The 18231-nt window shown below is 50.1% G+C and overlaps 1 protein-coding gene across 5 annotated transcripts in view; it reads right to left on the bottom strand.

Annotated features, from left to right (window-relative positions):
- The window catches only part of LOC119709049 (discoidin domain-containing receptor 2-like), a 59387-nt gene continuing 41156 nt past the window's right edge, over positions 1–18231 (bottom strand). For 3 of the 5 annotated variants that reach the window (XM_038156324.1, XM_038156325.1, XM_038156323.1), the window contains exons 8-17: positions 16494–16740; positions 15056–15148; positions 14416–14573; positions 13980–14175; positions 12147–12391; positions 9599–9720; positions 9074–9271; positions 5627–5861; positions 3379–3528; positions 2094–2234 (exon numbers count right to left, since the gene is read on the bottom strand). In XM_038156324.1, the coding sequence (XP_038012252.1) occupies positions 2094–2234; positions 3379–3528; positions 5627–5861; positions 9074–9271; positions 9599–9720; positions 12147–12391; positions 13980–14175; positions 14416–14573; positions 15056–15148; positions 16494–16740 (1785 nt within the window). Of the gene's footprint in view, positions 2235–2572; positions 2611–3378; positions 3529–5626; positions 5862–9073; positions 9272–9598; positions 9721–12146; positions 12392–13979; positions 14176–14415; positions 14574–15055; positions 15149–16493; positions 16741–18231 lie in introns of all 5 variants that reach the window. The other 2 variants (XM_038156327.1, XM_038156326.1) reach the window with 2 other exon arrangements.

Below are 18231 nucleotides of genomic sequence, written 5' to 3'. Positions count from 1 at the left end.
TTTTGTCAAGGTTATCATTAGAATTTATTGATATGAGACAAACTTTGTATGTCACCATGTCAATGGAGGAACAGCATGTCCAGATGTCACAGAAGCACAGAGCCCTTCCAGGGCCTCTCCCTGTCCTGGGAGCTCCCAGCTCTGGAGCACAGGAGACCACACACCCAGCTGGGTGGCACTGGGGACATTTCCCGGGGCAGGAATGCTCCAGAAATACCTTGGCTGAGTGGTTTGGCAGACTGCAGCACCCAGCAGGGACCTGCTGGCTCTGACTCCAACAGGGAAGGGCAGCTCACCCCAAGCCCCTCCAGTCATGGAGGGAAAAAGAAAACCTAATAGAGGGTGAGCTTCCAGGAATGCCCGCAGGGAGATGAGAGCACTTGGGCCCTAAAGGGGCTCAGAGGAGCAGCTGGGGTGGGGACACATCCTCAGCAGGACAGCCCAGGCATGGCTGGAGCCTTCTCAAGGAGCAGACACAGCCATGCCACACTCCAGCCTGGCATCTGCCCATTCAGAAGCAGGGTTTTTCTTCTAGCACAACTCTCCCTGTGTTGTAACCACTCAGACATTCCCCTCTCAGCAGTGCCCTCTCACAGCACAGCCAGCCTGTCATCTATGCTTGTGGCTATGATGAAAATTATCTTTATAATCCTTACTGGAAATACATTTTATGCTGGATTCTACTTTAAAAAAAAAAAGCCAAGTGCTGAGCTTTCATCTTCTCCCAGCTTATGAAATATTTGGTTTGGTCCTAAGTATCTTGCTAAATGATCAGAAAGGGAATAGCAGAGTATTCCCCAGGCACCTGGTAAATCCACAATGGATTTATTGTAGAAACACATTAAATTCTCTAACTCGCTCCAAATGGATTTCAGAGCCCTCTAAAACCCTCCAGAGAATGAGCTGTTTGTGACAGGACACACAAAAAGCAACCCCAAGTTCAATGAGTAACTGAGATAAAGGACAGGCCACAGCAGGGGACGTGCCAGCCCAGCCCCTGTGACAGGGCAGTGACAGAGCCTGGCCATGGCACCAATCTGCTGCACACCCGGAGAGCAACCTCTGGCTCCAGACACACACATGCGTGAGCTGTGTGCTCCTCCTGTCCCTCGTGGGAGCTGTGACAAGTGACAAAGAGGGTTCTGCTCTCAGCCATCCGGTCCCACCCAACCGAAGTTCCCTCTCACACGTAACAGCATCGATCTAGAGATCTCATATTGATGGGTAATTATACAGGATTAATTGCACATCAGTCCATTGTGGCTACAAGTTCATTAGGTTAATAACTCTACATAGTGACAGTAGTACAGTATCAGCTACTCCTCAATACAAACTCCCTAGCCTAACCTTAATTTGTAGGTCAGAGGAAGACCTTCTAACACAGTGACCTCCCAATAACCTTTAACATTCATTTTAAAATCATTTTTCTAGAAAACAAAAAAAATCCAGTGTGGGGAAAACGCACATATATAACCAAAGCAGTGCTTAACAACCACAGGAAAACAGAACATCATCTTGGACTCTTGTTTCAGCATCTTCTGTGGACCCTGGCAGTGTCACTCCCAAAGGGTTCCTCAATGCTCCGTCAGTTCCCAAGTCCATTAAACCATTTCCCAGCTCCAGATGTTTCTGGTCTCTCACCATTGTCTGTAGCAAGAGCACACAGAAACACCTGCTCATGTGCACAAGACTTCCATCAGATTCCATGGAAGAGCTCTGGAAGGCTGCAGCCTTTCCTTCCAGAAAGCTGTTCTCGAGTGGCAGCACTCTCACTGACCGGTGCCTTCTCTTCCAGCCAGGAGAGAGCTCCAAGTCCCTCCAAGTTTTACTCATTCCTTCTGCCCAAAGCTGTATGGGTATCCAAAAAAACCCCTCTCACAGTATTCCCAGGAAATGATTCAGAAGAGGAGATGATTTTTCAACCAAATGAGATCCTCTGGTCCTGTGTGTCAGACCATGGCCAAGAGAATGAGCAGCTGCCATGGACGTCCCAACTGAAATAGTCAGGGAGGGGAGCGAGGTGGCCTGACTGTGAGGGGCAGGCAAAGACACCCCAAAGTCACTCTGTTCTCGAGTTTGCCTCTTTCCTGGAGTCAAATGTTTGATTCCATTTGTTCTAGCAGGAACTGGTGGATCATGTCGAAAGTGGGACGATCTTTGATATCCCTGCTCCAGCATTTCAGCATCAGGTCGAACACAGGGTTAGGGCACAGAGGAGTCTGGGACAGATAGATCTGAAAGGAAGAGTCACAGTGCTTCAGTGGCGTTCTCACAAAAGAACTGAACCTTTACTCAAGTAACACCAAAAGACAGTTTCATTCCAGGTTTACAAGACACAGCCACCATGCAGTGTTTGGAATCCCTCCAGCTCCAGTCTGGCAGCGGAGTCTGGACAGAGCCTCTCAAACAGCACCACGGACACTTTGCCAACTTGTCTGATGAGCTGCTCACAAAACAGGCCTTTGTCCCCCAGAAAACACGAATGCTTCTGAGGGATTTGTCCTCCAAGAGACAGCAAAACACAAACCAAAACCAAATTTACCACAATAAAATCCAAGTACTTGCAACTCACCGTAGACAGCCCATGAGGCTTTCTAAGCATCGTGACAGCTTGTTAGCAGAGACAGAAAAAACACCTTTTAGAGCTTATCTACAGCACAGCTTGGCAGAATGATTTTATTTCTCCCTCTCATTCTTTAGGCTCACTTCTTTTAGGCTCTTGGCTAATCATTAGTATTTGGGAGATGGTGAGTAAACCCCATATCATTTTATTTCCCTTAATTCTCTGGTGCTAAAGGTGAATTTCAGGGAGAATGTTCTCCACAGCTTTGGGTACTGAGGAGATGGAGTGTCCTGCACCATCACTGGTATCTATCGAGGGCAGCAGCAGTGGGGACAAAATGACACAACAGCCCTTGAGCAGCTGGGGATGGCCAAAGGCTTCTTGGCATGTGTGGAGATACTACAGGGAGAATCCAGTCCCTGGGAACTAACAACTGCTCCTTCCCACCACAAATCCCTCCTGCTTCCTCATCTTCCAGAGGCAATGCTGGGGGGAGACTGCTGACAGAGGAAAGGAGCAACAGGACTGTGTGGGAGAAGCTGGAAAAGCTGAGGACAGGGCAGAGTGAAGTGGTTTAGAACAGGAAATAAGCAGGACAGGGCCAAGGGGATCTCCCAGTGGAACTCCAGGAGAGGAAAACTGGTGCAGTGAGCCCAGAAAAGGGAGAGGAGAGGGAGGACAGGTGAGAAGCTGAGTGGAACACAGGACACAGGTGAGTAGAAACAGAGACTGCTGCAGCTGAGGTGAGGCAGCGGGGAGGAACATCTAGCAGGGAGTGGCTGAGGGAAGGAAGGGAAGAGCCGTTTGTTCCTCACCTGCCTGCCCTGGCTGCGGAAGAACTCGCCCGTGTTCTCGATGACCTGCTCGTCCGTGAGGAGGCTGTAGGGCTGCTCCTTGCACAGCACAAACATCTCCCACAGGGTCACCCCAAAGGCCCACACGTCGCTGGCTGTGGTGAACTTGCCCTGTGGACAGAGAGGATCTGCTCAGCCATTCCCCAAAACCCCCCCAGTCTGCACCCTCCGCAGCCCAACAGCAGGGTGCCCCTGGGGCAAACAGAGCCAAAACGCTCCAAACAGAGCCAGCACAGCAGCTGAGCTGCCCCCAGGGACACCCACAGGCATGACAGGGCTCTTTGGAGGGCAGCAGCAGCACCTGGGGCCCCACAAGCCCTAAGAAGGTGCAGTTTTCACAGGGGCAAAGCTCTGTGACAGGGAACAGGTCCCAGAGAAGGCCAGAGACTCCTGTCCCTCCTGAGACAGTCTGTTTGCAGCAGAATAAAATAAACTGAGGGAGGAGGTACAGTCACTGCCTACCTCCACCCAAAACACCAGAGCTCACAGAAAAGCCTTTGAAAGGAAAGCAAAGGCCTCAGGGTGAAAGCAGAGCCAGAGCAGACTCCAGACTCTTAGAGAAAGGCCCAAGATAATTTTGATTTTTGCACATGTAAGAAGCCATTGACAATCTTCTTGCTGTCCCTGTTTTCTGTCTTCAAAAAATGTGCCCAAACTGGCTGTGTTTGGAACAATGTGTTTCTGGAGAAGTAAAAAGAAGATTGCTCAGAAAATAACACAAAACACTTGAGGGGCTGGAGGGCCTGTTTGGGCAGAAAACATCCCAGCCCCACTTCACCCAGGCTTATCTGGCAACCCCTGCAATCTGTCGAGGTTTGGAAGATGTTCACACGGGGAGGATGGGAGTGATTTATGGTTTAGATGCAGCCATAAGCAGGAAAAGAGGGTGGATTTCAGAGAGCTTGGGCCTGGCAGCCAGTATAGCAGAGGTAATTACAATTTTTCTGGGTACTTGGAAAGCATGTTGTAAGAAAGTAACTCACCAACTACTACAAGAAAAAAAAGAAAGTTAAATATCCTCCAGACTGGATGTATTTGGGCTGCAGAACAATCTCCTGAGGGAAGACAGCAGGACCCTTAGATGTGAAAGAACCCCACAGCCTCAAACCAGACACTTGAAACTCAGGGAGTTTTGTCCCTGCCCCTCTCAGCTTCCCAGCTGGGGGAATAAGCAGAAGAAGGCAACTTCCTTAAACTTCCAGCAGGAATGCCAGGCACTCATGCCTGGACGAGGCCTGAGGGATGGGATGCCATCCAGAGAGACTTGGACAAGCTCAAGCAGTGGCCCACAGGAACCTCAGGAGGTTTCAGCAGTGCTGGAGCTGCCCCTGGGTCAGGAGAACCCCCAGGACCAATCCAGGCTGGGATGAGCAGCTGGAGCAGCCCTGGAGAGGGACCTGGGGGTGCTGGGGGTGAGAGCTGGAGCTGCCCCAGCCCTGAAGCCCCTGCCCTGGGCTGAGCCCAGCGTGGGCAGCAGGGCAGGGGGGATTGTGCCCCTGTGCCCTGTGCTCGGGTGAGACCCCAGCTGCAGAGCTGCCCCAGCCCTGGCCCAGCACAGGGAGCAGCTGGAGCTGCTGCAGAGATCCAGAGGAGGCACCAGGGACATCAGAGGGATGGAGCAGCTCTGCTGGGAGGAGAGGCTGGCACAGCTGGCATTGTTCACCTGCACAGGAGAAGCTTTGGGGGGACCTCAGAGTGGCCTTGCAGGGCCTGAAGGTACAGCAAAGATGGAGAGAGAAAATTTCCAAGGGCCTGGAGTGACAGGACAACAGGGAATGGCTTCCCACTGCCAGAGGGCAGGGATGGATGGGATATTTGGAATTAGGAATTGTTCCCTGGGAGGGTGGGCAGGCCCTGGCACAGGGTGCCCAGAGCAGCTGGGGCTGCCCCTGGATCCCCAGCAGTGCCCAAGGTCAGGCTGGTTGAATTTGGAGCAGCTGGGACAGTGGAAGGTGTCCCTGCCCATGGCAGGGGTGGCACTGGATGAGCTTTAAGCTCCTTCCAACCCAAACCATTCCATGACATTCTGTATTTCCAAGGCCAGGCTCCTTTCCCAGGATCTGAGCTATGACCAGCACAACCCCATGGATTTCTCACCATATGCAGCACAGGTATTGGTGGTGATTGCCTGGCACACAGCTGTGTCACTGCTTCAGGGGCACAGTGAAGAGCACAGGAAGCAGAAAGAGCAGCTTTGTGCAGTGCCTACCAGCAGGATGCTCTCCCAGGCCATCCAACGGATGGGCAGCACAGCTCTCCCCTGGATCCTGTAGTAATCCCCACTGTAGAGGTTCCTGCTCATGCCAAAGTCTGCAATCTTGATGGTGTGGTTGTTCCCCACCAGGCAGTTGCGAGTTGCCAGGTCCCTGTGCACAAAGTTCAGGGATGCCAAGTACTTCATGCCCGAGGCAATCTGGGTGGCCATGTACAGCAGGTTGGAGTGGCTGCAGCAAAGGAAAACACAACAAAGAAAAATCACTGGAGTTCCCCCACACTCAGGACTTCATTGTATTTGATGTGTTAGCAACCTGTTGTTTTATTTAGTTCCCCTGTTATGGCAGAAAACTGTGTCATTCCAGCCAAGATCCTGAGCTGACTAAGCAGGAACAGACAGGCTCTCCCTGAAATTCAGGCCTTCACAACCTGACATCCTTTAGATTTCTTTTTTTTTTCCAATATCAAACATTAATCTCGAGATTTTCAAAGAGTTCGTGCATCAAAGCACCAATGTTCTGCAGAGAGACATGAAAAATTAAGCTCAGAATCTCATATCTTAAAAACCACTTAGCCTGGTATTTCAAACCACACCACTATTGAATGCTTATATTAACATAAGTGTGTCACTTCACATTAAAGAGAGTTGACTCAGTTTTAAATATGCTAAACATTACTGAAAATAGAAACAGACATTTTCCATCTAATTTAATTTCAATTCCTCCATTAGCTAAAGGAAGATAGGATTAATAAAGCTGCAGGACACACAGACAGAGTTTGGACCATCGGACTCTCAGCATTCTTCCCACACTATTGCTCTGTGCTGCTCAGCCTGTTTCCCACTCCGATGCTCAAATGCTTCACACGACCAAGTGCTCATCAGAACACATCTGATAAACTGCTCACAGTTTGTATTTTTTCAGTAAAGGTCAGAAAAAGAGATCTTTGCCACCAGAACACAAAGGAAAAGAAGACTATCACAGAATCATGGAATGGTTTGGGTTGGAAGGGACTTGAAAGATCATTTTGTTCCACCCCCTGCTCCCTCCCATGGGCAGGGACACCTTCCACTATCCCAGGTTATTCCAAGGCCCTTCCAATCCAGCTTTGGACACTTCCAGGTTTGGGACAGCCACAGCTTCTCTGGGCACCCTGTGCCAGGGCCTCACCATCCTCTGAGTAAAGACTTTCTTCCTAAAATCTAATCCAACCCTGTCCTCTGGCAGTGTAAAACCATTCTCCCTATCCTGTCACTACCTGTCTGTATAAAAAGTCCTTCTCCCTACTTTTTATAGGCTCCAGAGCAGCAACTCTTCCACTCACCTGTGCCCTGATAACCTGGCTGTTGGCCTGTGGCACAGGAATGGGCACAGCCTCCAAGATCCCAGGTTTTCCCCTCCCCTGCTCAGCTGTGTTCCCTCCCTGCCTGGGGCTGCTCTCCCCATCCTTCCTGTCCCACCTGAACCCTGGCAGGGTCCCATCAGCAGCTTCCTCTTGGCTCCTGCCCCCTGCTCAGGGAGTTCCCAAGGCTCCACACAAGCAGCTCCATGAGCTGAGGGTCAGGAGGGGATGGGACTGCATGGGACAGAGGACAGACCCCTCAGCAGAGTCACCGTGGTGCCTCAGGGCAGCACCCCAAAGGCAGAGGAGCAGAGCTGCCTTTGGAAGAGCAGCAAAACTGATGGAGAAGCAGCTGGGGGTCTCAGCCTGGAGAAAAGGAGGCTCAGGGAGGACCTTGTGGCTCTGCACAACTCCTGACAGGAGGGGACAGCCGGGGGGGTTGGGCTCTGCTCCCAGGGGACAGGGACAGGAGGAGAGGGAATGGCCTCAAGCTGGGCCAGGGGAGGTTTGGGTCGGATACTGGGGAAAATTTCTTCACAAAATGTTGTCAGGTCTTAGCACAGGCTGCCCAGGGCAGTGCTGGACTCACCGTTCACCATTTGGAAGCCATGTAGATGTGGCACTTTTGGGACATGGTGGCCTGGGCAGTGCTGGGAGAACATCAGTGATCTTAGAGCATATCTTGTGATCTTAGAACAATCAATGATCTTCCCAACCTAAATGATTCTGTGATCTGACAGCCAGAGACAGCAGGGAGATGCATTTCAAACACCAGAGAGCCATAAGGACTTAATGTGTGATCCCTGTCCCTGGAAGGGCTGGTCACACCTCTGATGCACCAAACCCTGGGTCTGGAGCTGGGGTGGCTGCACCTTGTCACAGCCATCAGATACCCACAGGCACCAGCAGAGCCAAGCTGCTCCTGGGGCAGGGGTATTCCTGTCACTGCCAGGACACAGCCCCTTCAGAGCTGTCTCTGTGTGACACTCTCTGCCTGGCAGGGACAAAAGGAGAGTGGATGATCAGTGGGAGACAATGAAAAACTAGAGGTAGAGCCAAGTAATGGAAAGCAAGGAAGAGCAACGTGAGTGACAGCGCCAAAGTCAAATGAGAAGCAAAGAGGAGATAAAGAAAGAACATTTTGAGGCTTTGGTCAGGAAAAAATGCCACAAGTGTAAAGGTGAATGAGGTTTCAGATGGGCAGAAAGGGCAGGAGACTGGAGAGAGGTGGAATCTATTTCTTCTCAGACACAAATCCTCTCTCGTCCTACAGCTCCTGCATGTCCTGCCTGCAGGACACCAGGTTAACACTCCTGACCAGACCACTGACAGGTCCTGGCAGCAAGGACCTGTGTTACCCAGGTGTTGTCTGACCAGGGTAAAACCCAGCCAGCTCCTGCCCAGCACATCAGAGCTGGCTCTGCCTGCCTGCCTTGTGCCTGAACCACAAATCCCAGAACTCCTTCGGGGAGGAGCACACCAAAGGCTCAGCAATGCTGCAGCTCCTGCTCAGCACAGCACTCTTTATCCAGCAGAATATATTAGTCCTACGTGACTCTTCTCTAGGGAAAACATTTCTGCAATAGCAGAGATGCTTTTATGGCAGATTTAAACCCTCCACTGAGGAGGGAGACAAGTGCCTCTGCTGACAAAAAGTGGTTTTCTTTGCCAAATATTCTCCTTCTGTTGGCTGATGAAATCTTCTCCTTACTGAAGCTCCACACTCAGCTCCTCTCATACAATATTTTTTGGACACCAGAGCACATATGAACCTTCTTAAAAGCCTAAGAAGGATTCTTGATTTTTGTCCCAAAATTCCTGTTATAATGCAACTGATTTTCATATCAAAGAAATATCCACGAACATAAAGAGATGGTCACCTCAATAAATACACCTAAGATGATCTCTGTGACCACAACAGCTCTGTCAGGGGCACTTCAGGGGTACACAGACCTCCAGAGGCCTCAGGAACAACCCCACACCAGGCAGGACTGGTGCCCATGTGCCATGGCAATGGAAGGTCCCTGCTGGGAAGGCACAGCAGATAAAACTGGCAGCTGTTTTGCTGATTTCTCCCAACAAGTCAAGCAGCTTCTCTTACGTGACACAGGGGATGTTGTTTGAAATGGCAAATTTGCTGTAGATCTCCCTGTGGGACAGGAACTGGTTGAGGTCCCCGTTCTCCATGTACTCTGTGATCATGCACAGGGGGTCGTCCCGCACGCACACGCCCAGCAGCCGGATGATGTTCGGGTTCTTCAGCCTGGACATGATCTTGATCTCCTTCAGGAAATCATTCCTTGTAAAACAGAAAACATCTCTGAATCCTGAACTGTTCCTTAGTCTGAGGACAGCACAAGGGCTGTGTTCTGAGGTCAGAGGAATTTACACTTTGCACGCACGAGTGTGAAACTGGTTCTGAGCTCTCCCAGCAAACAGGATTAATGCAGCATTTCAGGCTGACACTGCAGCTTCCCTACCCCCCACTCCCTGCTGTGTCCTGCTCCTTCCAGGAACACGTGGAATGTACACCCCAGACGCACCCCACAGCAGTGCCCAGGGTTGCCCTGTGCTCAGGGGGTGTTTGCTTTCCTCCCCAGCTGGTGGGCACTGCAGCTGCACTCACCTGGCTGTTTTGTTGACATCTGATCTCAGCATTTTCACAGCCACAAGAACCGGCTGGTGAGTGAATTCTGAGGATGAGACTCCCAGGAATTCCAGAAGGCCATCAGCTTCGCAGAGGTGCACCTGCAGAGCAGAAGGCAGAGACAGCTGTAAGAGCACACACAGGCAGCAAACCAGAGGAAAACAACACCACAGCCAGGTCACTGGTGGGTCACTGCTGGCAGAACGAACCAGTGAATGAACCCGTGAAGGTGACACAGCTGTGACCAGGAATGACCCAAGGGCTGGCCCTAGATCCTGACATAACATAGCCCATGGCCTAGGAGCCCACAGGGACCAAAGCCAGGTGAGTCCCCACACACTGGGTTTACTGCACTGCTGCAGCAGCCTGGGCCAGCCCAGTTCACCCAGCACCTACTGGGGATGTCCAGGAAGGCCCCTGAGCCTGGATGTGTCTGCTCTGCACTAAAGCACCTGACACAACCCCAGAACCATCAAACCATGGCCTGGCTCAAGGCATTGCTCAGACTTCACCGAGGAGCATCCAAGAATTACAGCCAGTTATCCAAAATCCTCAAATTCAAGAGGAAAAAAAAAAAAAAGGAGAAAAGTGTGTGCATATGTGTCCCTGATATGAACACCTCACCTGTAGGTATACCCAGAGATAAAGAGATAAATACTCTAATGACTACACACAATTCCAAATTTCTTCCAATAAATAATGATTAATGATATAAAGTTACAGCCAGGATTGTACAAGAAGGGATGACAAGACACTTTTTAAAGAAGTTACCAGAATGTGCATCCAAATGGAGAACTGGGTGGGGAAAGCAGACAGACCTGAGGGTGTGGATAAGAAAAAGAGGAGCAGACTGGATGTGTCAGAGACTTGCAGCATTGAGGGGAATGTAATGGGAGCATGATGAATTTTGTATAAAGAGCAAGAACTGATGTCACAAGCATGATGAGGGGGAAAATGAGCCAGCAGAGAAAATGGGACAAACCTGCAGAACAGGAATGAAGGTACAAAGATGCTGCTGCAGTCCCACAGAGAATGAATCTGCTGTGGGGAAAGCACAATCGTGAGACCTGGGACAGAGAAGAGCCACAGGACTAAGCACAGGTAATTCCCAGGTGATGTGTCACCAGGGAGGGGTGGTGCTGCTTCCTTGGGAGCAGCGAAAACAAAAGACTGGAAGGAAGGAAAAGTGGAGACCTGAAAGAAGCAGTGAGCCCTGTTCCTAGGAGCACACAGAGCCAGAGCAGTGGAGCAGAGCACGTGATGGCCAGTTGGGGAAAGACTAAGGAGAAGGAGAGAGAAAATGTGGTGCAGCACATTTGCAAAAGAGCCTGTGATACATGGAAAGGAACAGGCTCTGAATCCATGCTCTAGGAAAATAGAAATGGGAGAGCCATCTCCAGTCAATACAGAGAAGGAGTTATTACAGTTATTAGAAGGACAGCATGAGAGGGAAGAAGAAACCAGAAACAAACCAATGAGAAACTCCTCTCTGTCCCACTTTTGGAGCACAGAGCGGGATGCAGACAAAAGCAGAAAAGGCTGCACTGACAGCCAGGTGAGGAGGCTGAAGATGTCAGCACCTCCCCAGAAAACAGTGAGGGGACAGGAAAGGGGCTGGGGTAGGGAAGGTGGGGTGTCAGAATGGAGGAACCACAAAGATGGGCACATCACAGAGCAGGAGGCAGTCAGTGAAAGGCTGTGCTTGCCAAAGTGTAATAGAGAAGCAGAATTTAGGGCTGTGAGTGAACAAAAGCTGGGAAGAAAAAAGACAGAGGAAAAGTAAGAGCAGGAGAGGGAAAGACCTGCTCAGGATGGAGCTACAGATGGTGTGAAAATGAAGCAGAGAGAGAAGCAAAGGCAAGGTGAAAACATTAACTGCTTGAAAGGAGCTCAAGGAGCCAAGGGAAAGTTTGGCAGATGACAGATGCGTGCATCATTCTGCCTGAGGCTGCTCACAAACTGGGGCTTGAGCAAGCAGCAATGCCAGAAAATATGAGGGTGAGGGTGCCACAGTGCCTAGGAAATGTGTCTTTGTTTGGGTCAGTGTGCAGAGCACCCCCAGAACCTCCATCTGTGACTGGAAGAGCTGTTTTAGCAGCCAGGATCAGCGTTAGCTGGACTGTGGAGAGTTTCCAAACCCACATGTCTAAAGGTGGGTGGCAGCCATCACATCTGAGATGTCCATGGAAGACGTGAAAGCCTGCAAAGCCTGAAATCCCAATCCTAGGTGGGAATTTACAGAGATAAAGATAGCAAGAAAAAGTTTGCAAGTTCCTCTATTGATGAAGACCCCAGTGGTAGCGAGCAGAGCCTCACAGCTGCACAAGGCTCAGTGGCTTGGCCTGGGGGATATCAGCTTTCCCCAAGGGCAAACACACATTTTAATTTTAACCTAAACACTGGAATGCAGAACCCTCAGTCCCCACTGGAATGCAGAACCCTCAGTCCTCACTGAGCAACACCTCAGAAGACTCCTCTGTGCCAGGCACCTCCTTTCTGCTGGAGGAGAGCAGCAGTGTGGCTGTACCTCTCCAAACTGTCCTTCCCCCAGCTTCTCCTTGAGGCGCAGCTGCTGCCGGGGGAACTCCCCCACGGAGATGTCCTTCTTGGTCAGGGAGTCCACGGTCAGGGCCGGCACTGCGTACATGTTGTTGCCGGTCACGCCCTGCAGGTGCACGATGTCCGTCTCGGCGTAGTGGGGCACGTTGTTCTGGAAGCCTTGGTGAGGGGTGGACTTGGTCAGGTCGGGCTCAGCGTAGTCCCCGCTGCACACTGAGGGGAGCCAGAGACAGGGGAGTCACACCTCGCTCCCTCACAACCACTACGGCCCAGTTTCCACTCCTCCCAGCCCCACAGCTCTGGGAATTTGCTGTCTCGTGCTGAGGGGCACCTACACGGGACATGTGGGAAATAAATTTGTAGAGAATTCTCAAAGCCCAACAGGAGACTCACATAGCATGCAGCTGTATGCAAACTTTGAAATAAAAAATACTAACTTAAAATACCATAAAATAAACCAGACATTATTAAAAGAGAAATAGAACTAGAAACAAGTTTCAAAAGATAACCTTAGAAATAAAACTAGATACTTTAGAGAAATAAAAAAGATACATTGTACTAACACCCACCAAGAGTAATTTTAAATTATTAGCTTTAAAGCATTTACAACATAGCATAGCAAAAGCTAATAAACCAAAAAATGCTTATAATGTATTGTAATTAGGAAGTAGTTACCTTCTAATTATAATAGTGTAAATTATAACATCTATACTGTCTCACTCTTCACATAAAACTAAAAATAACATAAAAGTTTTTAAAACACCTCTCAGTTGCCCCATCTCTAGGTTAAAAAAGGGCTTAATCCGACAGGGACACACTGCTCGGTTTTACCCAGAACAATACCTGCGAGCTGCCAGCAAATTCCTGCTCAACACAGCCTGTTCTAGCCAGCCATGAGAGCTACAGGTCCTGTCCAGACAGGGAGGCGAGTCTGAAGTGATTTTCTGTTTCTGATTTATCCTAAGTACAATCAGTTCCCATTACCTGGTGCAGGGATGTTGTTTGCAACGTCAAACTTGCTCTGGATTCCCTCCTGCAACAAGAACTGATCGAGGTTTCCATTTCCCACGCCCCCGGTAGCAAACTCCTCTCCCTCTTAGAGCTTATTCACATAAATATGGGGTAATGCTTTAGAATTAACTCCCTGCAGGGTCAGTATTACACAGAACATGTCTTCTGCTTCAAATTCACACCCTGGCTCAATCCAATCAGTCTCCCTGGGTAGAATAATGCTGGATCTTAGCAACTTGTCAGTGTGAGGAATGCAGCACTGCCCTGCCATTCACTGCTGAGAACTGCCCTCACCGAGTACTAAACACTCTTGGAAACATTCCCTTCTGTGTGGGTCCAAAAGCTCCCTGGGGGCTGGAAGCCAGGACACCACAGCCAATTCCCTGCTCTATTTCCTTCTGGTGTTTCTACGGGAATTTCAAAGAGCCCTGGCTGCAGGAAAAGGTGTTAAAGGTCTTCTCCCTAGAGTGCTGCAGGCAGCATCTCCACAAACAATGTGTGATTGCTCTGACTGCCCAAACCAGCTGCTAAAAGATGACCTGGGTAATAAATAAACAGTCTTCAAATAAAACAATAAAAGGCCAGACACTCTAGTGGGACTGCTGCTCCAGCTGTCACAGCTCCATGCCAAGAAGTGCCAGTGTTCCACAATACTGCCTGAGCTCCCTGGGTTATTGCACTGCACAGGAGCCAAAGATGGCAAGTGGGACGCTGACAAGTGGCACATTTTACCATCTGACAGAAAGAATAAAAGAAGAAACGTGCAGCTTCCGGAGACTGATGATGTTACCTGAATCCTCTGCACTTTGGGACAGCTCTGGAAGCTTCTGGAGCAGTGTAGCTGGCTGGTGGTATTCCAAATCCAGTGGGAAAGCACGTTCATAGGTGGGATTTGACTGGTGGATCTGGGTCTGGTTGTTGGCAATGGTGTAGCTGTAGAAGGAGAGGCGAACAGTGGCATCCTCCTCCAGGATTCGACGTGGGGCCTGCAGAGGAGAGGGGAAAAAGCCAAACCAAAACACTGAGGCGATGCTCAGTTGTTCAGTAATGCCTTGGCTGCAACCACAGCAACTTCCAGTAATATCTTGGACAGAGCTGGCATCCTCCCCTGCTGTGACAGCAGCTTTAGCTACTCCATGGAGCTGTGCTTTTCACACAGTTCTGAGCTCATTAGGGTTAATGATTAGTTCTGAGCTTGTGCCTACAAAACAGCCCCATTGTATTACCTTTTCCAACCTTTTCTGAACATATTGCTTCCAAAGAATGATTATTATAATCATCAGGAGCAGCAGAATAATAGCCACAAGGCAGCCCACGAGGATGGAGGTGTTGGAGTCATCTGCCTTCTCCCCTATCCAGGTGCTGGTTACAGAAGATGTGGTTCCTGCAATCACAGAGAAGTAGAATCTGGGATTAAAGCACCAGAGGTTTTCTGTGCCAGCCAACTTCCTACAGCCTGGTAGAGAAAATATCTTGGACAGCTCCCTGAACATTAACACCAGCTGTGTTCACATTTTGCTCTTAGCAGAAATTCTCATTTTGGAGGCTCAAAGAGCTAAGAACTATGCAGAGAAATTCTGCAGTCAAAGATTGCTGTGAGCAGAACAGATTCCTGCATGGATCCATCCTAGAGCAGACAGTGTTCAGAGTTTCACTGGCTCCACACAAGTCCCCAGCCCATGTTCTGGGGCAGCCCTGGCCAGCTGAGGCTCAGGGAACTGTCACATGCTGCCCTGTGTGCCAGGCACTGATCAGGCCATCCCCAGATCTCCAGAATTGGAGGGAAAGACCACGTTAACTGGGATGTTCCTGTGAAATTCCCCAACACTGGTGCCCTTGGCATGGCCAAGGGGCAGAAGTCCTTACCCCAGGTGCCCTCAGTAGCGTTGTGCTCCGTTTCCAGGAGCTCCGTGGTGCTCGTGGCTACCGTGACAAAACTGGGATTCACACTCTCCATGTCTGTGGAAGGAAGGGCAGCGTGTCAGCCCAACAAACCCTCCCTGCTCCTGCCAGCAGTCCCTGCAATCCCAGCCCCAGCAGGAGGGGGCTGGTGCTCAGGCAGCAGAGCAGGACCAGGAGGGGCTGCTGTCTGCCAGGTAAGCAACAAGCAGCACCCAGGGAATTCCTCCCTCGGGATGTCCTCTCACTACAGCTGATTAGAGACATTGGACTAGAAAGCTACAGCTACACCTTTCCCTGTCACTCCTGGTGTTTTTCTCCAAAATTTTTGTCCTTTTCCCTCCAGAGCCTTTTAAAGCACCTCACAGCATTGACTTCTGCACCATAGGTAAGACTTAAGGAAAAAAAAAAGTCATCATCTCTAGATATACTTGAATTATTTCTAACAAAATATTTGGTAAAAAGAAGCAAAAATCAATGTCATAGCCAGCAGGCAGCTGGGGAAGTCGAGGCAGGTACTGATCTCTTCCCTCTGGTGACCAGCGACAGCACTCAAGGGAACGGCTGGGGCTGGGCCAGGGCAGCTCAGGCTGGAGCTCAGGGCAAGGTTCTTCCCCCAGAGGGTGCTGGCACTGCCCAGGCTCCCCAGGGAATGGGCACGGCCCCGAGGCTGCCAGAGCTCCAGGAGCCTTTGGCCAGCGCTGCCAGGGATGCCCAGGGTGGGGTTGCTGGGGGGTCTGGGCAGGGCAGGGGCTGGGCTGGGTGATCCTGGTGGGTCCCTTCCAGCTCGGGATATTCTGTGAGTCCATGAGATCAGCCAGGGATGTGCTGAATTATCCACCATCCATGCTGCAACTGGCACAGGCACAGGCCCAGGCCCATTGTGCAGGCAGCCACTCCCAGGAACCTGACCTGAAAATGTGGATATTTCCTCAGATCAGAAGCACTGTGCTCTCCTGGCTTTTCATTTCATGCTTCACTGTGCAGTCTTTCAGAATCAATCAGTTTGCAAACCCCAGGGTCATAAAAAGGATTTCTCAAGTACAGAACAACCTAAGTTTCCTTTTCCTTTGGTTTGTGGGAGACAGGGGCTGGACTGGATGATCCTGGTGGGTCCCTTCCAGTTCAGGATACTCTGTGATTCTATGATCTGTTTCCAAAAGAACAACTGCTCTACAATCCAATTTTTGATTGCCCTGGTCGTGCTTCTTCTCACTTGCATCAGTATCAGCCTGGAAAGCACCCACTGCACCTTTCAGCCCCTCCGCTGCCCTTCAGTGCCTGTACAACCTCCTGTGCAGCCCACAGTGCCACTCTCCCATCGACCCCACACGTCCTGCACTGCCACACCAGCTCTTCTGCTCCCTGTGCTCCTCCAGGAGTGCCTGGCAGCAGGAGCACTCACCTGACTGGAAGGAAATCTCGCTCATCATCATCCAGGTGTCAGCGAAGTAGAAGCGGCACAGGATGGCCTTGCCCACGCGCTGCTGCAGGGGCACGGTCACAAACCTGGCACTGGGGTTTTTGTCATCCAGCACCGTGGCCACCCCCACGGGCTCGGGCTCCCAGTCTGCGATCAGCCGGGGCTTGAACAGACACTCCACCCTCTGGAAGATCTTCACACCCTTGGAGAACATGTTGTTGCAGTGCACCTGGGAAGAGGAGAAGGGATCCATCAGAGAGATTTACTGGCACCTAAATCAAGCCTCAAGGGTGTTCCAGTCAGAAAAATTTTCCATTCCCAGTATCTCCCTGTATGAATGCAGAATGAGTGACTTCTTCCAGTGCGCAGTGAGAACTCTGGGCAAAAAGCTGTTCTGAAACAGCTCTGAATTTCACCTGCAGAGCTACATTAATGGTCAGATTTTGGCAGGTTCTTCAAAAGGCCCATATAAAAATCAATCAAGCAAACCCTTGATAATCAATCAAGGCTTACCCAAAGTTGATTAATCGTACTAATCTAAAGCCTTGTAGACCAATTCTCTTTCAACATTTAACCTAAGAAGGGAAAGAAAAAACACACCTAAACTCTTAGTGTTAAAATGTTGGTATTATTTGAATTGCTTGACATAAGTAGCTGGAATTGTTAGGCCACAAGCTGAACTTTATTTGAACTACATGGCTCTGTTCTGCAAGTCAAAGATGGATTTGAATGAGCCCGGGAATTAATAATCTGATCATTAATAATAGTAAAGATGGATTGCAGTGAAACTTGTATGTAACAATCTGATCATTAATAATAGTTGGAATAGCCAAAGCTGCAGCTTAAATGTTACTCAAAGATCAATAGCTGGGGTGGACAGCCCATAGATCCTGGTCTGTGAACTGTAACAACCACGTTAAAAAAATGAACTACTGAACCCACCAAATCCCCACAGAAACCAGTCTCAGAGGCCAGTGTGGAAACAATGGCACAGCAGCCACTTGATAATGAATGAAGAGCATGGAGAACCCAGACCCTAAACTGCTCTTGGATTCTTCTTCTGTCCCTCCTGGCATGAGGGGTCCCAGGGATTTCTTTGTCCTTGGTCCCTCTTTTGAGGGACCAGCTCAAGCTATGACATATCACAGTTGATCTCTGCCATTAGATGAGAATTGTGTCCCAAACTTATTTGCATTTAGAAACTTTTAGCAGCTGCAGCCTAAGTTAATTCCTTCCAAAAGCCACAAACCAGGACAAACCCAAGCAGATATTCCCCTGACACACCCCTGCTCTGGCTGCACACCTCGAAGACAACTAAGGATCTGAGTTTTAGGGAAACCATCACCTAAGCCTGCATCCAGCCCATTCTCCTGAGCTGCTGGCTCAGCATCAGGTTGAGTTCTGTTATGCTCAGAACCTGCAGACCTGAAGCTCAGGACCACAATATCTCAGCACTGTGGCCACTGACCAGGAGCCAGAAGAAATAAGGTGACTCAAAGCCTTCAGTATCCCTCAGCCTGCTCCATTCCCACAGCCACAGTGGTCCAACCCTTCCCAGAGACCCCAGGAATGATTTCCTAGTGATTGTGGAGTTTTGCCACTGTGACAGCAACAGCTTCCAAATCCCCTAGAGCCCTGAACCCTATTAATTGCTTGGCCTCTGCGAGGTCCTGCAGTGAGGCACTAATGAGGACAACGGGCCTGATGAGCAGCAAAAAGA

Source organism: Motacilla alba, chromosome 17 (assembly GCF_015832195.1).
Source record: "Motacilla alba alba isolate MOTALB_02 chromosome 17, Motacilla_alba_V1.0_pri, whole genome shotgun sequence".
Taxonomy (NCBI): Eukaryota; Metazoa; Chordata; class Aves; order Passeriformes; family Motacillidae; genus Motacilla; species Motacilla alba.
The sequence above is the reverse complement of the archived record's forward strand: the minus strand, read 5'-3'. Positions and strand labels throughout refer to the sequence as shown.